We start from the raw sequence: 25,357 nt of genomic DNA, 5'->3' as shown, positions 1-25,357 counted from the left end.
GACTGCTGACGCTGGTCTGGAGCTACACTATCCACATTTGGATTACCCATTTACACATCACACAGAATCAAATAACATATGTTTAACCACTTGAATACCTAACCTGGTAAACCAGTTACACGGTGCTCCATATTGAAAATCTATTCAAATATTGATCAATACTTTTCATCTGGAAATTAAAATTTGACTATGAGTACCTGATGTTGATTTTAATATTATATCGAATGTTCTTCTGATGGAGAAAGACAGTTATCTGTACCCATGGAAAACAAAAGAGCTTCAAAATTTGTGTATTTCTTTTAATATAAGTATTATAATAATAAACATTTTAAACCATGGAAAATCATAAACCAAAAGGCAAATATGGATATACAGTAATGTAATGAGATTGTGGAAAACGTAAAGCTCGGTAATAAAGTGATGTCTTAGGAGTGTTGTTTACTACAACTCCCAATTCATTGTGTCTTATATATAGAAAAGAAAGCAATAAAAAACTGAACAACAATATATTGGTTTTCATAAGAGCTTAAAGCACAATAAATATTAAATAACTAATCTACTCAAATATCTCAAACTTGCTTCTAAAATACCGAAAAATAACATTTGAATTTTAAACATAAAAACACAAAAAACAAAATACGTATAAACATTAATGGGTTGTTTTCAGTCAATGTATAAAAAATGCTTTCAGATTATTATTTTGTTTACATAAATGCTTGTGGTTTGTTTGAAGAATTGACATAAAATCTGGAATAGACACTTCATTGAAAGCTGCAATAACAGCTTTACGTATCATGAATTTGTTGCAAGAAAACAGTTAGACTTCACATAAATGTAATATCCTTAAACAATTTATTACTGAACTTATCCAGCAGTTGTATATTATTAACAATAAAATAACCCTAAGATGTTGAACAAGATTTATGGTTAAATGCCATCAATAAAAAACATTATTCAAGTTTTAAAATTGCCCATTAACATTTAAAAAATATATATATGCATAACAGCTGATAAATTATTATACCACTTTATACCTCATAAAAAATATTTATGTTAAAATGTAAGGCTGCTAACACAGAACACACAGTTTTGAAAAAAAGAAATTAACAGATTTGTAAAATCACTTTTTTCCCAAAAGATCCCTCATATAATTTTTTTTCAAAAACAAATTCTGTATGGACTAAACAGTTGATTAGTTACATATACAGAATAATAATGTATAGAAAAGAAACAAATCAAGACAACACTTAAAAGTGTTTCACCGAGACCAGTATCAAGTGGCTAATTTAGTAAAAAACTATAACTATGCACAAGTAGTATGTTTTTAATTGGAACAATTCTCTGTCTCGAAAGATACAAAGAACAAGAGCATACCTGAAACAAAATGCGTAATATAAAGTTGCACACTATACATACAAATTAAAAGAACAAAGCGCCCCAATTATGACCATCATTTTGAGAGGACAGTAATTTGCTGAAAGACCTGATTGCTTCTCTCAAAGAACATATTATTATTCAATTTGGAATCACTCTTGTGAACCATTAATTGCAACCAATTTGTGCAAATATGAAAACAGGTCTTAATGCATGAAAGTGTCATCACAGTCCGCATTAAAGATTTTTTTGTTTAAAGGATCTCTTCTGAACAAAAATTTAATCTTGACTAAAAGTGTTGTCCCTGATAAGCCTGTGCACACTGCACACACTTATCTAGGACAACACTTTACACACATGCATTAAGCCCCGTTTTCGCAGAGTGCAGCTCTTTTATATTCAGTAAAGGCATAGCAAAGAAAATTTAAGCTTAGTAAAGAAGGTACAATAAATATGCCAGCAATAAAAAACATAGAACTCAAATAAAACAAAACTTAAGGCCCATATATCTTCGGAAAACTGCAAAACAAATGTAATATAAAGCATCGTTCACCAATACATTATAAGGTTTTGTATAGAAATCAACATCATCAATCCAGCATGCACTTTCATCATAAACCTTCCCCAAGTGTTCTCATTGATCTATTAAGATAGAAAATGATTGATTGGTCGATTGAACAATAAAAATACAATATTCCAGGTCTGCATTATTACCATATTTTTGTATTTTCAGCCATTAATTCTTCAGAGGGCATCTATCTGCATGACACAGCCTTTGAATTTATGATGGATCATCATCGCTTTACCTCAGAATAGCGGCACAACAACCCATCAGACATCCATCTGCCGCCATCAACACACAAATATATATGGCTCCATACATGATATCTACAAATTCATCAAGTAAACAGATCAATCTTGTACTGATTGCTTTTAAGTCATTTTTTTAAGCCAGAAAAGTCCATAAATTTATCTTGTAGTCTAGGCACATTAAGTTACTTTGAGTCTTAAAAGCAAGATTTATTATGTTGTTCACCATTTATACAAAAATACTAAAAAGCATAACCACGACAACGAGTTAACCATGCCAAACTTTGGATTGGACTCTCTAGTTGATCAGTAAGCAGGTAAATGTATTGACACCCGCAAAGATGCACTCATTAATCAAAACTGGGTTAACAATACATGATTAGATGTTTTAAGTAAAATAATTGGGGAAAAAAATGCATCAATTGAAATGAAGCTGTGTTCTGTGACAAGTGGGATTAATGCATGTGCATAAAGTGTTGTCCAAGATGTTCAGGCTATACAGGCTAGTCAGGGATGGTACTTTCCCCTCTAAAGGAGTTTTTCATTCAAAGAAAGTCTCTATTTACAGAAAATTCAGTTAAGGCGGAAAGTGTTGTCCCTAATTAGCCTGTGTGGAGTGCACAAGCTAATCTGGGATGAAACTTTACGCATACGCATTTAGCCTGGGTTTCCCAAAAAGAGGCTCACATACGAATGACAATAATTTGTGTCGTGGTTGCATTTGCAAAATTTGAATTATGTGCATAAGTTAGTTAAAAACAAACAAATAAAAGGTCCGGAAGTGACTTTAAATAATATCTTGAACGCTTCTTCGGACTAAAAACAAAGCAACACAAACATGTCATAACAAAGTAATTTCCTGAATAAGATTTTACAACTAAGATGAATAATTTTAATTTTTAGTATATTAACAAACTTTATCCAAAAACAAATTATGAACAGATATTCACATATAATACACTTATAAAACTTCATAAAAAATTTTTACAACTATTTTTGTACTGGTAAAATACATGAACATTTGGTTCATAGTATTCAATCTTTATGAAAAACATATAATTTGTACATATATTTACAAGTCTCAAACTTTGTGTAAGTTTCGTCCCCTTCAGAACAAATGTAAGTTTTTAGCCCCAAAACATTTTGAAAATTAACAAAATGTACATCAAGAGAATCAGTAAGTCAATTTGCAACCAACAAATGTTGTCTCTGTCAGTTAATGGAATTCAACAACTTGTATATGTATTGAAACAGGGATTTCTTTTTTATAAACAACATTTGGTAGCACATTGAAATGGGTCATAATGAACTTTTTATATAAATTTTTATAACAGAACACCAATACGTGAAAAAGCCTCTTTGAAAAGTACTTAAAAATCTTAAATAATGCATATCATTCTTAACAAATTTGGATTACAATTAATAATTTGAAATTTCTACATTTGTTTATTTTTCATATAGAGTTCGACATCTGTGTCTTGGAGTTCATAAAATGTTGTTTAAGCATTTACTGGAATGGTTTAAATAATAACAAACATCAATCCTCTAATAATATAATAACAACAGAAAGGCAACGCACATAAAAACATTTGTACAATATTATACATAAGTGGCATTACAAAGAAGTTGTAAAAACAATCCTTTATTCACCAAACAGTTAAAGACACATAATTTTGCATCTAACAATTACTAGAGGCATTGTTAATTTGTTTGATTGTCAATGGCAATATCTAACATCATAAGTAAAAACAAAGAATAACATCATTAAAGAACAACAATAAATATATTGAAGAAATAACTAAATATAGCATTACAGCCTAACTTTAAGGAGCATTCAACAAAATGTGCTCTAACAAAATTGTATCCCTTTTTTATGACTGAAAAATTGTAAACCTAAAAGATAGAAAAATATATTCAGTTATTCTATTATTTAGTTGTGCAAGTTTCATTTTTTGCAATTCAATATATTAAATTATCCGGAGCTTTAAATAAATGGGATCAATATCCCTAAAGAACAATTTGCCGCAGAATAATGACCTTGACCTTGAAAGTAGCTATGTTTGGGGGTTGAGGAAGCGGGCTCAGCACGTCTACTGCCCATCATGTGTTGTGTAGCATGCAATATTTTGACAAAAGAGATTCACATGTGTGAACGAATTCTAGATTTTAATTTTCATTTTACAATGATTAACTTAATACATGTACCATGGCTGCCAGTTAACCATTTTGACCCTGATAAATGCAAAACGTGATGTCACATTCTAAGACTTTTTTAATACAAAGTGCAAGAACACTATTCAAAGAAGTTGTTCTGAAGACCAAAATATTATGCTTACTGACTATACAACAAATAGACCAATCAACATGGTGACTTCAATTAATCCCCTTTTCAAATTATGTGGGGGCATAAAGATTCATACTAAGTTATTCAAACACAGAGCAGCACACTACTCTAATACACTGGAAAGACTAGACACATATTTATTTAAGGAAAATATCAATTCTATACCAGTAATCACAACCATTCTGTATCAGAAATACATGAACAATTTAATAAATGAAAATAGATACACCTAAAAAAGCTTACACAATACAATCTATTCCATAACTTTGTATTACACACTATAGAATTGTTAATTGTCAGTTTCCAACACTGAGCTTTCAAACATTTTAACTTTAAGATGCTTTACTTTCTTTTGCTCTATTTGCAAGCTCTTTTGCCATTTCGTAGTATTTCGAGAACTTGGCAGTATGGTCCAAGGGCAGGTACACATAGGGGCTCATGTTGAAAGCTTCTTTGATGCCGTAGCGCTTGACACTGGACAGATGACACCGACTCAGGTGATACCGATATGAGCCCTTGGAGGCAAACCTTCGACTGCACGCTGCACACCGATACTCAGAAGGATCACCATCGCTGTTTGGAGAGTTAAGAGCCTCGTAATCTGACAGGCTGTCCTCATCTTGTCGCGACCTCGTTGACCGTGGCGATCGCAGCGATTTTGTCTCATCCTCATCGCTGTCGGCCTTGGGAGACTTAGGGACACAGAGGTTGAGAGGGAGGGCGAGATCGAGATGGGACTGATGGAGCTGCAGGTGAGGGGGAAGGTACTGACCACCCACCATGGAGCCCCCACCTACCAGTTTTGGAATGTCTGATTTGGTTATCAGCCGCTGCAAACTATCTAGAGGATGTTCACTCGTCAAAGTCTGGCCGTACACAAAACTGCTCAAGCTATCAAGAGCTGAGGTTTTATTGTTCTTTTCAGATTTGCTTTCACTCGCCTCTGATTGGATATTCAGGTATTTAGTCTCCAGACTCTTGTTCTTATCTGGAGCACTCGACCCATCAAGGACTGCTGATATCGCACTGTTTCTACCATCCGACTTCTCCTCATCCGAACTCTGCAATGGTGAAACGTGGCCATTCATGTCCTTGTTAACTTTGGATTTCATTCCGTTTTTCACATCTTGGCCATGCTTTGTGTTTCTGTTGTCCTTTTCCGGCGAGCCGTAGTTGAAGCCATTACTGAGATTTAGAGCTGCGTAGAAGTTTTTATACCTGCTGAGATAGTCAACACTCTCAAACCCGGAGATATTATTTGAACTGCTTGCACTCTGAGGCCTAGCATGGATGGTGGCATCAGAGCTGCTGTTTGGACTGATGATGATGTTGCCTTTCTTATAATCAAACTTGCTGCTAAAGCTCTTTTTAATGAAAGTTTCCATGGCTGAAAGTGCTGAACCTTCGGAAGAACTTTCTTCATTCTTGTTATCTGGGTCTATAATGTCTAATTTCTTTGGTGATTGTGTTTTATGTTTTTTACCTTCCTTGGCACTTTCATCCATTTCTTTAAGTTTCTCAGAACTATCATGAACATGACTTTTGCTGTTAACAAGAGTCTGGATTTCCTTCAATATGCTTTTACTCTTATCTGTAATTTCTCCAGCTTCAATTTCAATGTCATCTTGAGTTTTCATTTCTGTGTAATCTTCACCATCACTCTCATTTTTAATTGTTGATACACTAGTCTCTAATTCCTCTACCTTTCCATCATCATGTTTGTCTCTTTCTTCCAAAGCTTCTTTCTTTAATTTCAAATCCAAATCCCGAATTTTATCATTCACCATTTCTTCAGGACCACCATTTTTAACTTCAGGTTTTCTAGTTTTACCCATAGACCCTAACTCTTCTACACCTTTTTCACATTTCACCACCAAAGTCTTCTCTTTCTCCAATTTCTTTATGTTTTCTTTTTCTTTCTCCAACCGACTTACATCTTCCTTGAGTTTTTGCCCTAGACAGGCTCTGACATGAGCCACAAATGCCTTCATTTCAATCTTCCCCCCACAATTCTCACAAGTGATTTTATTATCAAAATCATCAAGATCACCAACCCCTGGCTCCGGACTAGATTTACCACCAAAAGTCTGCTTTTTAAAATCACACATAGTAGCCATGCTTGGATTTCCATATGGATACAGAGCTTCTTCAAAGCTATAGCGTTTTCGTTTCTTGAAATGTGCGTCAGAGTAATGATGACCATGTTTGGGGGATTGCTTTTTGTGATGCCCTGATAAGATCATGTGATTTGCAAGCCCCTCCATGTCAGGAAATGTCTCCTCACACACTCTACACTTGAACACACACTCTTTTTCCTGATCCTTTTCACAATATGCTGAACACTTGTGGGGACGGCGAGCATGTTCTGAACTCACAATCTGTGTGTAATGCTGAGTTTTCATCATATGTACAGTCAACAGTGGCAATGTTTTGAACGACTCTCCACACTGGATACACCGCAATATCCGCCTTGTTTGCTCAGACTCCTGATTGAGCCACATGTCTTGGCCTCGCACAAGCTTAGGATACTCTAGCAAGCTTACAGACTTATTTCGAGCCGGAAGATGACCAGTTTCTTGTAAATGCAAACTAAGGGAATAAAGTCCATCAAACCACTTGCCACACGAACATAAATGGTTTGTGTAATTCTCTCCATTCTTTTCCTCCATTCCAACACCTGCCTCAGAATCTGCCTCAGTTTTTTCAACAATTTCGTGTTTCACAGACTTCTCCTTTTGAACAGGATTGTCACGTCGGAATGTCTTTGAACTTTCTTCCATTTTGGATTTATTTGGTGAAGGTGTTGAGTTTCGATGGCGATGCTTCTCTGGCATGATTTTGGGGAAACCGTTAGCAAAATTCAAAGGAAATGGCAGTGATAATGAGGCAGAATGAAGCAAAGCCTTATGTAGGGCTGGAATTTCTGGACCATACAGCATGTAGTTAAGGGGTTTGCGTAAACCCCGCAAGTGGTAGTCACCTCCAAACTTCTGCTGAAGACTTTGCAGGCTTGTTGAAGAGTGACCATTTTCATGCTTATACGATTCAGTTGATTTTGACAGAGACACTTTCCCTCCTGAACATTTCCCGCTCTTTTTTGATAGATCTAATGGCTGATCACTGTCAGTTGCTGATTTTGTTGTTGACAGCAACAAAGGTGATGACAACACTGGACTTGAGAACACAGGTTGACTGATTGGAAATGATCTGGAGAGTAATGAACTTGTTGAGAATGGTGACCTTGAAAAACTGTTTGATTTTGAACTAGAAGCCCTCAAGTTTGCTATTGAATGTGACAATAGCTGTTTTGGATGAGAAGCAAGTTTTGGAGGTAAGTTAATGTTTGTGCTGGGAATAATCACGGATGCTAATTTTGAGGTGAAACCTTCATGATGTGATTTACTGTCTTTAAAGCGTTTTGGTGGCGAATGTGGAAAACCTTTTTCCGATTTCAATGAGGAAAATTCCTGACGCATAAGTCTCTGTAAAGGCGGGGTGTCTGCCCTTTTGTGTTTGTATTCTGATTTACAATTGTCTATAGGTGGACTCAGCCATTTACAGTCATTCCAATCACGTTTTGTTCTAACCTTTGGTACACGAATTTCAACGGCCTCATCAAGTTCACGTTTCACTGCTTTTTCTATATCTTCATCAGTCATTTCCTGATATCTTTCTAAGTTTTCTTCCTTAGAAATTTCTTCACAACCTGTCATTTCTTTCTTACTTTTGTCTATTGATTTAATAATCTCTCCCTCAACTTTAATCCTATCACTATCATCTTCATGACCTTTATTATTTCTTGTTATTTCCTCCATATTTTCTCCATGACAATCTTCACTAATATAACATTTAGCTGCTTCTTGTTCATTGTTTACATGGTCCTGATTGTCATTAATTTCCGATGATTTTCCATTAGAACATAGATGGATATCTGAAGGATCTTCCATATCACTGTTAGAAGCATCAATCTGGTTTTTGTTAGGTTCAAGTGTACTTGTGTCTTCAACTGCTTTGTTCAATCTGTTGGCGTCTTTATCTTCTTCATCTTCATCATCACCAGATGCTGCAAACATAAATAACAACGTTTTCAGTGACACGCATAATGCCAGAAAGCCAATAAAAACTGACCCTTTACACACACACACACATGCATAAAGCCCCATTTTGTACTGACATATTGCTGACAACCAAGGCAGAGTTACTTTAACAATTAGACTCACACAATTTTAAGGAACTAAAAAATCAAGCACCAGTTTTAAAGAGGCTGATTTACCTGTATACAAATCAGTGCAAAAATATGACTAAAATCATCTCGTTAAAACAACCAAAATATCATCTGAAATACACTTTCACTTCTTTTTAATCCCTTCACAATATGATTATGAAATAATTCATTTATTAGATTATAAACAAGGGTTGGTTAAATAGGTTGTTGCAACATTCTCTGCATCAGTTTTTTTAAAATTGTCTTCAGCAATGCGTCATTTGTTTATTTACTAATTTGTTTACCGCAATATATGACATCACTCAATCAATCAACACTCCTCCAAATAGCAGCCATGGGTTTATTACTTGCTCACACCTGATATTCATTAATAACAAAAAATAAAAAAATGTATAAAGACTTTCCTCAATTTCAGGTGTCTGTTAAATAACTGGTGTACAAACATAAAACAGAACTTGAAGACAAATGTCCATACAAAAAATCATGAAAAACCCCCATACAACACCCACATTCATTTTTTACCTTTTTAAGTATCAGAAAAAAATAATTTATAAATGATGACTGATTCATGTCACATCATCCCATACACACAGTACTCAAAAGATTGACATTGCAAGCTAAACGCAACATCCATTCAAACAAGTTAAACGTAAAACAATTCTCAATTTTCCTCGCATTTTAGTTAAATAACACTTGACATTTCAATTTCATATCAGGTAAAGTAATTCCTAATTGTTAAATGTCAAAATCATCAATTGTTGAAAAACATTGAACAAATGTTACTACCAACGACTTGATAATGCCACATAGATCTAACAGAATATATGATCACATTTTTTTCTTCCAAATTCACCCACTGTATGGGAACTATCAATCCTGATCCATACCAACTAGGGACATCTCCCAACTGAATCCACATAAATCTTTACGTCAAAAACAAAAACTCATCGTTTACAGAATTAATCATTAATCCTCAATATCATATATCCTTTCAACTTCCGTGATCGAGCCATAAATATTTTGCAACCACCCCTTAACAGTCAGCATACTTCACATATACCCTTTGAAGATGCTGTCACAATTTTATACAAGCTAATTCATTTTAATGCAAGTCGGTATACTGTAATTTTTGGACTGTCGTGTCAATCCAAGCACTTAAAACTAAAATGACAGGATTACGGCATTAAAACACTATATTTCCTCAGATAACAATACTGGATTGAGTGCTGGCAATAATTCACAATTCTGACACGTTCTTTTACATTAATGTTTATGGTAGATAACTGCGTCTAATTTGCCTACTTAAAACTGTACAAGGATTTTAAAAGTGTGTATTGTGTCTGTATTCACCTTTCAATTCTTAGACCTAAGAATTAAAAAAAAAGTAAATTTAGAACAAAGCAAAATTACTTCAGAGTTTAAATAGAGCAAAGTCGGGTAATTTCGACACCTTAAGAGTAAAATTCGATTTAGTCCTGATGTGTCGAAATTACCCTCCAAGTGCCCAAACTTAATGAAAAACACCGTTTTGACTTGTTGATATTTGCTAACGAACGTTATTATCGTTGCCGGCATAATTCAAAACTTCAAGCGATTTAACTAAATGCGGCGGAGTGTAATTTCGACAGTAAGCGGCTAATTTCGACAGTCAGCGGCTAATTTCGACACTTGTCTTTGTATTAATTTTCAACAACTGTTTTAATCAGTTATTTACATTGTATGTCTCAATTAATAGAATTTCACGATCTCTTTAATGTCTAGTGTTAATAAGGCTCGATTGTTCATTGTCGGCTCGGGTACTGCTAACATTTACCCCGGGTACATTGAAGTATACTTACATGTACCCCGGGTATGGTAAATATACTAAAACGTACCCGGTCGAAATTAGACTGTATCCGAGTTTTATTCCCGCCCTAAATCAGATGTCGTAAAACGCGCTACCGATTACCGTTATTACGAAACAAACTTCTATTATTTGTTTTTATAAACTGCATCAACATGCTTTTTGAGTATGGGTTCCGATAATATAGAGGCAATTTAACAGAAAATTGACATAAATATGAACATAATTAATCTAAAAAAAAATAGCCGACGACGACCGATTTAGCGTAAAAATTCCCGGGTAGATTTTAGTATATTTACCGTACCCGGGGTACATGTAAGTATACTTAAGCGTACCCGGGGTATATGTAAGTAGTACCCGAGCCGAAAATGACCAATCGATTGTTAATAAGGTTGTGGTGGTTTAGTGGATGTGATGTCCGCCTAGCGATCAGGAGAGAGTGTTTTAATAAGTTGTAGGCTTTCCATGCAGTGGAGCTTTAATAAATAGGATTATACTAAACTAGTGTTAATTTGCAAATCAGAGAATTATAAATAAATTGCATTTAGAGTTCGTATTGTGCTCCCACTTGACTCAATATACAGTACAGACACCGTGTACTTAAACAAACGCCACTCGCCGCAATGTTCATCTCACTGTTAGCTTACCAATATGAACCCCGCGATAGGTGTTCAGATCAAATGTCGCGGGGGCCGTTTGCCATAGACTAACACCGCGAATCACCGCGGACCCATAATTTCTACCGCGGTGATCATCGTGTTCGCTAAATATAATTGAACATAAACGTATTGAATTGATCCCTTTAATTTAAGAGTGATAATGAATAAATAAATTCTATTTTAATGTACATGCTGGTCGAAAGGATGTGATAAGTATTTAAAATATATTGGCGACAATAAAACGCCTCCGATACATATGTGTCAACTGTATCTATCGAATACATGCAACTTCTCCCTTCTTTAATTATCCATTACTCGATAATCCCATATACGCCCGATTTCCGTTTTTAAAGCAAATTATCTGAGTGAAATATAGACGATAAGAGTGCTCAAGAATGCCATAAACATAAACGTTCGCAATTTTCGAAAGTATCAAATGAATTTCGGCATATGATTCTATTTAAAGGTTTGATGAACTGCATGTAAGCCCCTAAACAATACAGTTGTATTCCAACATGCGAAAATCATCTTACACGGTTTGCACGCGCCGGGTACAGCTATTTTCGGTTAGCAACTTCTAGATAAAATAAATGAATTTCTTTGTCCTGATAAAAAGCGCGCGAAAATTGGCGTGGGTGTATTTATTTGTAAATACAAATTTCGTAGCGGGTACAACATTGTGATCATTTGATTTCCATCAAAAGTTTCGTTGTGAATTTCAACTAAAGTTGAAATATCTCGCGATATATTTGGCATTGCCATTAAGAGTTAATAGTATTGATCATCTAAACGCTTTATTTACGTTTCCGACGTTATGTACTGTACAAATTTAAGTGCATACGTGTGCACATACTTATAACATCTACATGTAGTACACATGTATATGATTTTCTTTTGTACATGTACATTTAAAACGCGTGAATGACCCTCGCAGACAGGTGTTTACGGTGGTTGCGCAGCATCCGAGGTGATCACAGGTGATCCAATTAACGATATAATTAAGTAAAAAAAAATACATTTTCATTAATCAATAACCTTCACAATCTTTAAATAGCTCTAATTTTATACAATCTACTTGAAAAGATATAGAGGGAGCTAAATATAATATTCAATAAGCTGCGTCAACTATTTAAAGAGTAATTCTATTCAACGAATCTATCTTTCCATATGCGCTGGGAATGCTTGAAAACATTTGGAGTGTCGGAATTACCCACCATCGTATAAAATCGGAGGATAATTTCGACACCCCACAAATCATAGTTTAACAAACGATTTGCACTATTCAAACACAAATACAGGTCAAGTAAAACAAATTTTATACTAGAACTTGTACAAATACCAGAAATACAGCGAAATCCTGAAGGGACGTAATAGACAATTATGTAACCTCCCTTAGCGAAGCTCATAACGCTATAAAAATTCTCTAAGTAATACAATGTACGTATTTTAAATGACTCACTTACATGCAATTAGCGAGACGTTTGATTGAGAGATGTTATCTGGTGACGTCACAACACCAACTACGTCACATTTTACAACGAAATCATACGGGATGATGATGATTTAAGACTGGTCTGATAAATACTGTGAAAAGTGTCGAAATTAGACGACTGTCGGAATTACCCGACATTGCGCTACTCATGTTCTAATAAAATTTAGCTTCACTCTGTGAAAAGGGGGTTTAATGCATGTGCATAAAGTGTCATCCTAGATTAGCCTGTGCAGTCCGCACAGGCTAATCAGGGACAACACTTTCTGCCTCAACTGGAATTTTGCAAAGAAGAGACTTTCTGTAAACAAAAAATACCATAAAAGCGGAAAGTGTTGTCCCTGATTAGCCTGTGCGGACTGCATAGGCTAATCTGGGATGACACTTTACGCACAATTGCATTAAACCCCTTTTCACACAGCACGGCTCAATGTACTTAATGCAGATTGATGTAATTAGAAGTGTTTAAATCCTAGTTACAATCAAAACATCCATAGCTGATAAAAGATGGTATATTAATCTTTTGTAAATACAATATGTATTACCATCTGTGCCTGATATAGTTGGTATTAATATCTATGGAATAATATAAAGCATCGCTTGAGTGATAAATTGTAACAATAATTTTGTTAATTGTTCAATACATCATAGACTTAATTGTTCAATATATCATAGACTTTTTTTTTAAATACTTGTGAAGATACTTGACCTCATGTGTTTGTGAAATATATGAATTTGTTCGCTTTATACTTAATGCCAAAACAAAATTCTCAGAAAAAGTGAAAAAAATGTGGTTGTCATTACATCACATATCATACAACATCTGCCTTTTGCATGAATAGCATGACAGGAGAAAAGAATACATACATTATAGCTGACATGTTTTCTAACATCATCATCACCACTCAGCCCAGTTTCAACAATAACTTTATTTGAGATAATATTGAAAGCACTTTGCATGGGAAGCCATTCATTAGAAGCGATATTGAAAAACAAACCCATATATCTTGTGATATAAGGCAGTATTTCACTCCTAATCTGAAATTGTATACCAACATATATTATTAGACCATTAATAGTGAAATTTACTCCTAGAGATGACACCTTGACACATCAACAAGGTTCAACAGGGACAAGAGAACTAGCAAACTTAAAATGTAAAATATGGATTGTTTTATGAGGATTGTGAAAAATTACAAGAAGAAATGTGATTTTTTTATCAAGGTATAACTTATTGGTTTACAATGGATTACATAAATTTTGAAAAACCTTCCTTAATGTAAAAATAAAATAAAAATAATTTTCACTAACATGACCAAACAAGAGGGCCAAAAACCCAAGGTTGCTCACCTAAGATTGAAAGGAAATCTTTTGATCAGCTTTTGTTATGTCTCGAGGACCTTTTTAGATATTGTCCAAGATATATTAGATTAAGATATTCTGGTCAAGTTTCACAATGATTGGGCAAAACAATGTGGCCTCAATAATGATAGAATCTTTTGACCCAGTGATCTATTGTTTGATATCATCGAAACAAATGATCTGAGCAAGTTTCATAAAGATTGAGCGGGAAATGTGACTTCTTGTGTGTTTACAAGGTTTAATTGATTGCCATATAGTGAAAGTAGCTCCACCCCTGGAAACTAATTTTTTATCAGACTGGAAAATGTTTCAAACCCAGCCAAGAAATGATTGGACACAATTAATGAGCACGCTTTATGACGAATCGGCAATAAATGTGACCGACAAGGTTTTACTATACCAATATATGGAAAACTGCCCTGCCCACTGGCAGCCATGTTTTTCAAAGGACTGGAATCATTTTTGTTTAAGATATCATTGGGATAATGCTTAGACTAACATTTATAAAGATTGGGCAATTAATGTGGTCTCTGTTCACAACGTAAATGTTAACAAGGCATGGCAAGTGATGGACAATCAACAGGGACAATGAGTATGTTGTGCACGGGTGAGCTAAAATGTAGGGTAGGTAGAACAGCCAAAACTTAAGTTTTGTCATGAACTTGTTTTCATGATTTCCAATTTAATAAGAGTGTGCAATGACACACATAAATCTTACAAATCTCTATTTAACATTTTTTCTTTAGATTCTTTTAGTTAATTAAGAGTTAATATTGAAAACATAATCAAATGAAGCAATAATGATCTCAAGCTTAAAATTATTTTTTTAGTGAATTTAACAAAAATGATCGTCAGGACGTCCCTCTCCCTCCCCAAAATGACTCCATTTTTAAACCATATTTACTATTTTACCTATAATAATGGGTTCATCAGACCTAAAACTCTGATAATATTAAACACATTTCAAACCTCTTGGTAACAGAGGTCAAACCCTATGTAACAGACCTTCAATAAATGCATCCTTTTTTACGTTTTAGCTTTGGATTGACAAAGAGCGCATTGATTTTACCTTAATTGGGAAATTGGGAAATAAAGCTTACAAATTCTAAAAAATTTATGATACAAGCACTTTTAACATTATATTTTTAGAGGTTCAACTCATAACCCTAGAAAGATAGATAATCTGATATTTCAATTAAAACAAGGGACAAAATTGTCAAAAAACCAGTCTTTCGACTCAAAGTGTGATCTTGACCTTACGCGCGACACACCGTGCAATGATGGAGAACAAATGTGCCAAATGATTTCAAGATCTCACCATGAACGACATAGTTATGGCACAGACAAGCTCATTTATGGCCATTTTTGACCTTTGAACTCAAAGTGTGACCTTGGCCGTCCCCAAGCCCACCAGAACCTCCACCCACCCGCCGACATTTACCAATCTAATAACCAGTTTTTTCCTTTGGAAAACCTGGTTAAAAAAATGTGCATAGGCCACTTTTAATTAGGAATTTTAGGACCTCATTTAGGAAAAATATATACTTTTTTGAGATTGGAAATGGTGCCGAATTTTCACACAAAATTAGCCAAAAAAACAACACACTAATTTATTTTTATAACAATCAACTTTAAGCTGGAATAAATGTCATCAAAAGAAATATGAGTAGCCTTTTACACTACAGTCTCAAAAAGGATTCAATGATGTTGTCGCAATAAAACAAATCAGGCTACCTAGGGATGAGCTATTAATTTTCATCATTTTTCACAGTGATTAATCAGGAGGTAACATAGCGTTCTGACAGTCTCCTAGCACTCAGCACACACTCCCCACTTCAACAATGACGGAATAATTTGTCATGTCATAATTCAATATTGATAGGTATTGAATTAACAGCAGTTTACCGATTATCAAACATTAGGCTCTAATTTCTTTTTCTAGTGCTGAATGGACAAGTTAAGAAGTCATCTTAGTGAAAAATTAAGTGTGAATTTAATTTTTTAAATCGCATCATAAGAATCTTAGTTCCAATCAAGTTCAGATTTGGCATATGAGCATCAGTCTAGAAAAAAACAGGCTTAATGCATGCACACAAAGTATCGTCCCAGATTAGCATTATGTAGTCTAGAAAAAAACAGGCTTAATGCATGCACACAAAGTATCGTCCCAGATTAGCATTATGTAGTCTTCTGAGGCTAATCTGGGACAACACTTTTGCCTTCAAGTGATTTTCGTTGAAAAGAGACTTTGTTTAAATGAACAATTCTGTACAAGGGAGAAGTGTCGTCCCTGATTAGCATGTGCAGATTTCACAGGCTAATCTAGGATGACACTTAACGCACATACATTAAGCCCAATTTTTCCATTTTTATATAAGTGCACGCAAATATGATTGCTCTTACAAATAGTTAAAATCATAAATAGGATAAGTAAATTGTTCTATTTACAACAAAATAACTATGTAATAATTGTTCATTACATGTTAAAATGTGTTGTTTTTTTTATTATAAGAAATGAAAATAGAGTAATAAAATACACCTGCATAGGTCTCCTGGTAACATAGTCCATAATGAACAATCAGTACAAGAAAAGTTTTGTGTATGACCTGCTGTTTGTCAAGTGTTTCTTAATCAGGATCCACTGACTGGCTGTCTAATTATCGTATCACAGCCAGAATTATGACAATTAGGCCCCACCTTAGATTGTCATGCAGTGAAGATGGCTGACAGGCTGCACATCACTAAGTTGTGACACCATGTTACCTACCCTGATAAAAACGTCCCATAAACATGGGAGTTATCAAGGCTCAGCCTTAAGAGCTGCATCCCATAAGATAACTAGAAGTACCCATGGCAGGTTTGATTAGCCATAAAATCAGACATACTGCCTTAACTCAAAAACAAGGCCATTAACAACTTCATGGAAAGCTTCCTTTTTTATGTATTATTAATTTTTAAAAGAAACATTCTTAAAGGATGAAAACTCCTTAAAGAGTTAACTGTTGGTTGTTGTGATCAAACGTCATCATTCAATGCAGCTTCTTTACTGAATTCATTATAATATACATAGAAAAGACAGGATACATAATTCATTATTTGTATAATATGACTTCAAGAATCATGATGACTGACATGTCGTACATTATTAGAATTGGAACAATGAGATCACACAAAGTAAAATGGCATTAGAGGAATTTGATTCAAGAGTTGCATGGACATAATGCCTGAAAGGTTTCAAATACATGTTGACAAAAAATTATACCAGATGAGATTCATTGTCCCAATTTTTTTTTATGATGAATTGTTATTTGAAGAGATGTGATTACATTATTTTCATATAACTGCAATTCAGTAAATTTCAATCACCATTCTATTTAACTTGTGCAAACTGCTATGTTCAAAGCAAACAGGGATCATCAAATTATGATTTAAATAGACGTAAAATGGTGAGATGCATTCAGAAGTTATTCACCAGTTGTATAATTATCAAGAACACCATTTCAGATTTCAGTTCAAGTACTCCTTCTTACTTACACATATTTTATAATATATAACTTGTTCAATTGAAATTGTTTGTGCAGTCTTGATTTTAAGGCCATAAAATATAAAACATTTCAATGGAAATGCAAGACATACTTCAGACGTGAGTTACTGAGATCATCTTACCTTGTCATAAATTTACCGTCACTTTTTAAAAAAGACGTATACAGTCATTTTAACATGATATAAAGATTATAATGAAATAAATCAAACATGGCATACTATTTCTGACATTTATTCCTTGTGAAAACAAGCAGAATATTACAAAATCTATCTTACCCACTTATAAATAATAGTTTTATTTCCTTTTCACAAAATGTTTAGTTTAAAAAAGCATATATGTCTTTTATAATCCAAAACTAAACTGAACTATAAAGAAAGTTATTGACACAAGTATGTTATAGCTCAAGCCTGTACACTATAGTAGACTTACAGCCATATATCACCAAATACATAATATTCCTTGACTTGAGAGATGGATGAATAAGCCTAAATCAGTTAATATACCACATCAATCATCAACGGGTGTTTGAAAACAATTCTGCCACGTATGCATCTCGAGTGCTTGCGATATACCCTCTTCAAACAATACAACGACTGATAAAATATGATCAACATAACTTTGAAGATCAAATATGAATTTAATATTTTACTATCAATACATTTGTCTTTGATGATTGAAATATTGAAATTCCAGTTTTATAGCTATACTATCAGATATCAGGAGGAAAATTGTTAAAATCAATCAGCCCATCTTTCTTCTGAAGGCCATGCAGTGATGGAACAATACAAATACACATGATGCTAATCACATATGTGATTGAATGTCAAATAATGGACAAACACATTAAAGCATGTTGTATTGTCCATAAGCGGTAATCAGTTATATTAATCTGAATTACCAAATATTATTAATTACTTCACACTAGGAGGTTGAGGTATTCGATACCTTGCCTGCCTAGGTATCAATCAAACATCGTTGCAGTTGACAGTCAATAGAGACGCACTTGAAATCTCTCAATCAATATTTCGTAGAGTAATTAAATATAGTCATTAAGATGTAAAAATAGATGCATGCACTCAGTTATAGAGGGAGGAACCCTTAATATTGCAATCAATCAATACAATAATCTATTTGTATTACCCAATAAAACTTCATAGAATAAATTTCTGTTTGAGATCATTGATTAGACATATGTTCTTGAGTTATAAATATATAACTATATCTATATATAACTATATATATAATACTGTATATGAATAGTCTATATATTTTTATATTCATATTTATAACACTCTCTATTATATAAAACAGGTATTTTACAACACATCAAGTTTGTCTTTTTTGTTAATCATGTCATAGTGAATTTTAATAATTTTTGAAAATAAATTCCAACATTAAAATTCTCAATTTTAGTTATTAATTTCACTGACACTGCATTCTGAACTTGCATCATAAAAAGTCAACTAAAACCATTTGTTGTAGCACAGTACAAAAGACAGAAATGAACTGCATCATTTATCAACTTTATTTCTTACCATTAATCTGATATTGCAAATACAATACATACATTATAAAGATATCCTTTTCCATTAAATATGTTGAATGACTGAAGTTCAATTTTTATCAATTGCACTTTTGGTAAAACAACTATTTTCTACCAATTCAAGCCCTAACATTGACTCAATCTTAATCCATACAGTGTATCTTTAGCTGATGAAATCATTGTTCAACAATACACTGATTTAAAGCTACATACTGGTACCCCTACAGTTCTCTGCAGAATTTGACCCAACAGATGTCTCCACTGACCAATATAGTACCATTACAGATCCAGTCATATCAGAGTACTGCACCATTCAGTGGAGGTTAACCTCTAGTCTAAATTCCATACTGAGGCACATTTTTCGTTCCATGCATAATGATTTATTCCATTAAGCAGCATTCTTTTATTCGGCGTAGCTGTATTAAGCCAGCTTTTCACCGTACCTGACCTTTGTAAATGTCCAATAAAATTCAAATAAAATTTCCCGCGGCTAGGTACGAATGAATTCACTTCATTTATACCATTGGCTGATTTGAGTATACCACCAGAACATTGGAAACATATCCGCGTCTTTGTAACACTGTTTTACTGCATAAAACAATTTTATCTCTAATGAAAAGGCTTTATAGATAGAACAGTTTTACACTCAATTCTCGACATCAATACAGTTTGTGCGTGCACCTTTTATTTTCAAAGGATTGCTTGCACAAAAGCGTTTATACTTAAAGACTATGTTCTCATATTTAGTACTTACTTCCATATTCCTGTCAACATGTTAATATGTTAAAGTATAATGAGCAGTGGAAGCGAGGCCTCACTTTAATGCATTGCATTTAAACCCGCGAGGTATTGGGTCAATTCGTGGCCAGAGTGTGAATGTCAGAGTTTATATACAGGTCATCACCGGAGTTCGCGGCCAGTAAAATAATCGTTATATACTAAAGACGCTATCCGTGAACTAGGTGACCTGGAATTTTCTTTAGACCAAAAATATGTTAAATGAAGATATGCAGCAAGTTAAATTATGGTATGTCAATAATAGATTCTTAATGTGTTTCCAACAATACAACATATTATTTTTGATTAATTTAACAATAATTATTCCACCATATTGACTAATGTATTAATACTGATAATAATCGAATCAAATAGCAATGCCCGACAAACCACTAAAACAGATTTGATCGAAGAACGCTCATATAAATACGGATACTTCGCATGTGGCCGGTTGACTTGTAGGTTTTAATTTCACTTCCATTCTTCTTTTGTTTTTTTGTTTTGTATCTATAGGTTTATGACCAGCAATATGTAATAATGTAAAATAAGCTGCGAAAACTCCGCATAACATCCCGTGCTGCGTGCGATGCAGCTAAGAACTGCAAAGAAAAAGATATTCGCCATCCTTGATCTCATTCATTGAACTATCAACGCCGTATATCTTTTTTAAAGATATTTCTTGTTTCTATAAACATAGATTTTAGCTATCTCCAAATCATAATGGACACTTTAAAAGCAGTTATGTCGCCATTATTGCACATTTGTAAATAAAAACTTGTATAAACAAAGTTAAGATATCAAACTGAGTTTATACACATTTTCCATGGAAAATAATACAATAATGCAGAAAAAAGAGTCACCATATTTAACATAAACACAATTGTTGTCTTAGCAGAATTATGTCAATATTATAAGAAACAGATCTAACAGATGTTCATCTTTTAGTAAATTTTTGGTAACAGGCAAACATGTTTTACCTTTATGCACAGTCATTCCTGTGTTAAGAGATGGATGAACAAATCTTGAATTTATAGGACCTAAATTATGCACTTCAATAACTTTTTTTTTCCAATTATCAAAATTTATCACAATTATCTATAATGTATCTTAAGAAGAGTAATAAATCACTTCAATATTTATCTTTAAATAAACAACAATGTGTGTGAGACTTCTTCCACAAACAAACAGAAGGTCACAATAAAAATAACACATGGCATGTGCAAAGACGTAAGACAATGATGACAGAAAGTTAAAACCAGTCAATCAAAAGACAAACCTTTACAACATATCGATCAATACTGATCATCAAAGCCTAAAATGAGGTACTTGTAATGTCGATCATTAATCAAAAAGTGATTAAAATAGGAACAAAAGGTTTTCTGCATCACTCTGCTCAATGTTTTGCATGCATACATGTTTAACTAGAGATTGACAGATGCTGCTTGCAAAATAAATAAGTCACATGACAGATGTGACCAACAGTAAGTCAACGATTACGGGAACGATTCTGTCCGTTCACACCTGCACCAAAGCATAATATATGGCAAGAGCAGCCACTGAAGTAGCTCTTCACATGTTGCATTTTTATTATAAAATGATGAACTATTTGTCGTAAATTTTTCCAGACTGCATTAACTGTAGATTCTTGAACCCTTTCCCCCATAAGAAGCAAATTGAAAATGGCTTTTGCAATCAGAATAAAACCATAACAGCCTACTAGTAGCTGGCAGTCTGTTCAGGTTTTATGCTAATTGGGATCTACAGGTTGAAGCCTTTAAAACTTGAATTAAGCAAGAAAGGTATTTCATTAAATGTAACTTTCGAAAGGACTACTATGCATGCGTCAACATACGTATCTAAGTGGTAAAGGGTTAAAGCAAATGGTGAGATGGTATGTAATTAAGAAGATATAGGTAGGATATGGTCAATTAGATCTCAGAAAATCGTTCTTCAATGGTAGTGCTTATAATATCTATTTGTTATGGCTTAAAGATTAAAGGATGTTAAAATGTTGCAGTAGTGCATGAAATGATAGTAATGCATGTCTTTCTAAAACTTCTTAAAAGATTGTAAATTCTAAATTGCCACAATTGCACAGAGATACAAATGAGTCGTGTTCTGAGAAAACTGGGCTTAATGCATGTGCGTAAAGCTTTGTCCCAGATTAGCCTTTGCAGTCCGCACAGGCTAATCAGGGACAACACTTTCCGCTTTTATGGTAGTTTTAGTTTCAAGTCTTAGGCGGAAAGTGTCGTCCCTGATTAGCCTGTGCGGACTGCACAGGCTAATCAGGGACGACACTTTACGCACATGCATTACGCCCAGTTTTCTCAGAACACGACTCAATTGTATGACTGATACTGTTTGTGTACAGCATACTCTTCATGTAGGCAAACAAATCTTAAAGCCGACTTCTTATGATGATCCGCTTGTCCTTAATTGAGCCTCACTCTGGGAAAACTGGGCTTAATGCATGTGCGTTAAGTGTCATCCCAGATTAGCCTGTGCAGTACGCACAGGCTAATCAGGGACAACACTTTCCCCTTTTATGTGGGTTTTTTCCTTTAAAAAAGTCCTCTAGCAGAAATGCAGTTTAAGCAAAACATGTTGTTTCTGATTAGCCTGTGCAGACTTCACAGGCTAGTCTTGGACAACACTTTACATACATGCATTAAACCAGGTTCTCAAAGAGCAAGACTAACATCCATGGAACAAGGAACTGTCATAACTGAGGTGTATTGGAGTTGCTTCCCTCTATTTATACACTCCATTACATGGGCTAAACTTGGCAGTTTCTTCACAAGCATACACAAATTAATAGCTGTAGAAACTAAGTTGTGGTGATTAAAAGCATAGGAATTGTTTTAAGGTAGAATTTCAAGCACAAGTAAAAAACACCTTTGCAAACAAATCAATATAACATTTACATAAGATTTTCTCTGTAATTTCATGCTGTTTTAATATTCCATAAATTCTCAATGTTATTATTGGAAACCCTAAGCCCAATTCCACTAAAAGAAATCCCAGTAAAGCCCCTATCTAAACTATTTAGGGCTTGAAATCTCTCAGAGAAGCAGCTCTGCAATGGCAGCATTAAAAACCCAGGGAGGTATATAAGTGAATGATGCTTTGTGTCTAAAATAAAATCTTGTTCCCCAATTAGCCAGAATTGATGATGATTATTGGTTGATCAATCATTGCTATGATAAATGGCAGATTGTCTTCAGCCAGTGGGAACATCCATTACTTTTGAGGTAATCTCTCATACCACGCAATTTGTCTTAATTTCATCTCTGACAGCAAAGAGTTGCAGACTGGCCTGGATCTGATTTTTTTTCCCTTTAAAGAAATTGTGCCATAACCCCTTGACCATAACGGGTTTGCTTTCAATGAACCTGCTATTGTGATTTGAATTGTACCAGAAAAGAACACTTCACATTTTACATTCATTTGGCAATGCGTGGACTGGTAATCACAAACTGTCTTAAGGACATCTTAACTTAAGAGAAACTTTAAAGCTGAAAATATTGCACTACAAATTGTTCTATCTGAAATTCAATGATTTGCAACATGACCAAACCTCCATTTTTACTAATATTTACTTGTTTGAATTAGTTGAATATTAAAAGACATACATCCTAGAACAACTGAGATTGAATGAACTTTTCTGAATCCAGAAAACTTTCATTAACTTTTCCAAATGCGCTTTGTGAAAGCATACTACTTCATGTGTTTAAATTCTCCTGCAGCTGAAATTAAACCTAAAACTGGATACTCAATAACAATTATGATTGTGGAGTTCATTTACTAACAAAAAATGTACTTAATTTGTATAAAATCTGCCATTAGATCTTACCAATAACAAACAAGGGCTGTTTGTAAAACATGCATGCCCCCCATATGGGCTGTCCGTTGTAGTGGCAGCCATTGTGTGAATACGTTTTTTGTCACTGTGACCTTGACCTTTGACCTAGTGACCTGAAAATCAATAGGGGTCATCTGCGAGTCACGATCAATGTACCTATGAGGTGTCATGATCCTAGGCAAAAGCGTTCTTGAGTTATCATCCGAAAATCATTTTACTATTTTGGGTAACCGTGACCTTGACCTTTGACCTTGTGACCTCAAAATCAATAGGGGTCATCTGCGAGTTATGATCAATCTACATATGAAGTTTCATGATCCTAGGCATATGCGTTCTTGAGTTATCATCCGAAAACCATTTTACTATTTCGGGTCACCGTGACCTTGACCTTTGACCTAGTGACCTCAAAATCAATAGGGGTCATCTGCGAGTCATGATCAATCTACCCATGAAGTTTCATGATCCTAGGCGTATGCGTTCTTGAGTTATCATCCGGAAACCATTTTACTATTTCGGGTCACCGTGACCTTTGACCTAGTGACCTCAAAATCAATAGGGGTCATCAGCGAGTCATGATCAATCTACCCATGAAGTTTCATGATCCTAGGCGTATGCGTTCTTGAGTTATAATCCGGAAACCATTTTACTATTTCGGGTCACCGTGACCTTGACCTTTGACCTAGTGACCTAAAAATCAATAGGGGTCATCTGCGAGTCATGATCAATGTACCTATGAAGTTTCATGATCCTAGGCCCAAGCGTTCTCGAGTTATCATCTGACAACCACCTGGTGGACGGACCGACAGACCGACCGACATGAGCAAAGCAATATACCCCCTCTTCTTCGAAAGGGGGCATAAATATGGCAAATGGTAACAGGTATCAAATATTATGTATGCTATTATTGAAAAACAGCAGTTACCAATATAACAAGTAAATTCGTTGAATTGATATCCCCCGCCAATATGCTTGTGGACAAAAAAGTGTTATATTTGACACTAAAAAAGCATATTTTTTAATACAAAGAGCCATAACTCCCTTATTAACAGATGGTGTACAATGCCATTTGGCGTGCATCATCCATATATATACTCATACCAAGTTTCAATGAAATCCGCCAAAGCACTTCCAAGATATGGCTCCGGACACAAAAGTGCGGGACAGACGGACGGAAAGACAGACGGATGGACAACGCCAAAACAATATCCCTCTGCCTATGGCGGGGGATAATAAACATGTTGAAGTAGGCAGATGAGTCTGTAAGAGTAAAATATGCTGTCAATGTATTTCATTTAAGAAATAGCTTTCAAATTATTATTACAGCCAATAAACAACTTTTTGTCATTCGGATTTATGGCTATAAAAACACTCTAAACAATATTTTGATTTCAACTGGATTCTTTGCAATGAAATAAGAACTTTATTTCACTTATATGTTAAATGCTGCTCTCACTTTCCGGACTTTTTTTTCATTGCTGCTACTTCAATATAATTATATATATATATATTATATTATACAGTC

The 25,357-nt window shown here is 34.4% G+C and overlaps 1 protein-coding gene across 5 annotated transcripts in view; it reads right to left on the bottom strand.

Moving 5' to 3' along the window:
- Window positions 1–282: 282 nt before the first annotated feature.
- Window positions 283–25,357, bottom strand: part of LOC127845227 (teashirt homolog 2-like) — a 115,353-nt gene continuing 90,278 nt past the window's right edge. For 3 of the 5 annotated variants that reach the window (XM_052376029.1, XM_052376032.1, XM_052376033.1), the window contains one exon: window positions 283–8,591. In XM_052376029.1, the coding sequence (XP_052231989.1) occupies window positions 4,861–8,591 (3,731 nt within the window). In that variant the 3' untranslated portion in view covers window positions 283–4,860. Of the gene's footprint in view, window positions 8,592–9,543; window positions 9,641–18,079; window positions 18,168–25,357 lie in introns of those variants that run through there. The other 2 variants (XM_052376030.1, XM_052376034.1) reach the window with 2 other exon arrangements.

Source organism: Dreissena polymorpha, chromosome 9, assembly GCF_020536995.1.
Source record: "Dreissena polymorpha isolate Duluth1 chromosome 9, UMN_Dpol_1.0, whole genome shotgun sequence".
In the NCBI taxonomy this organism is placed as follows: domain Eukaryota; kingdom Metazoa; phylum Mollusca; class Bivalvia; order Myida; family Dreissenidae; genus Dreissena; species Dreissena polymorpha.
Note: the sequence above shows the minus strand (reverse complement) of the source record. Positions and strands in the feature narration are given on the sequence as shown.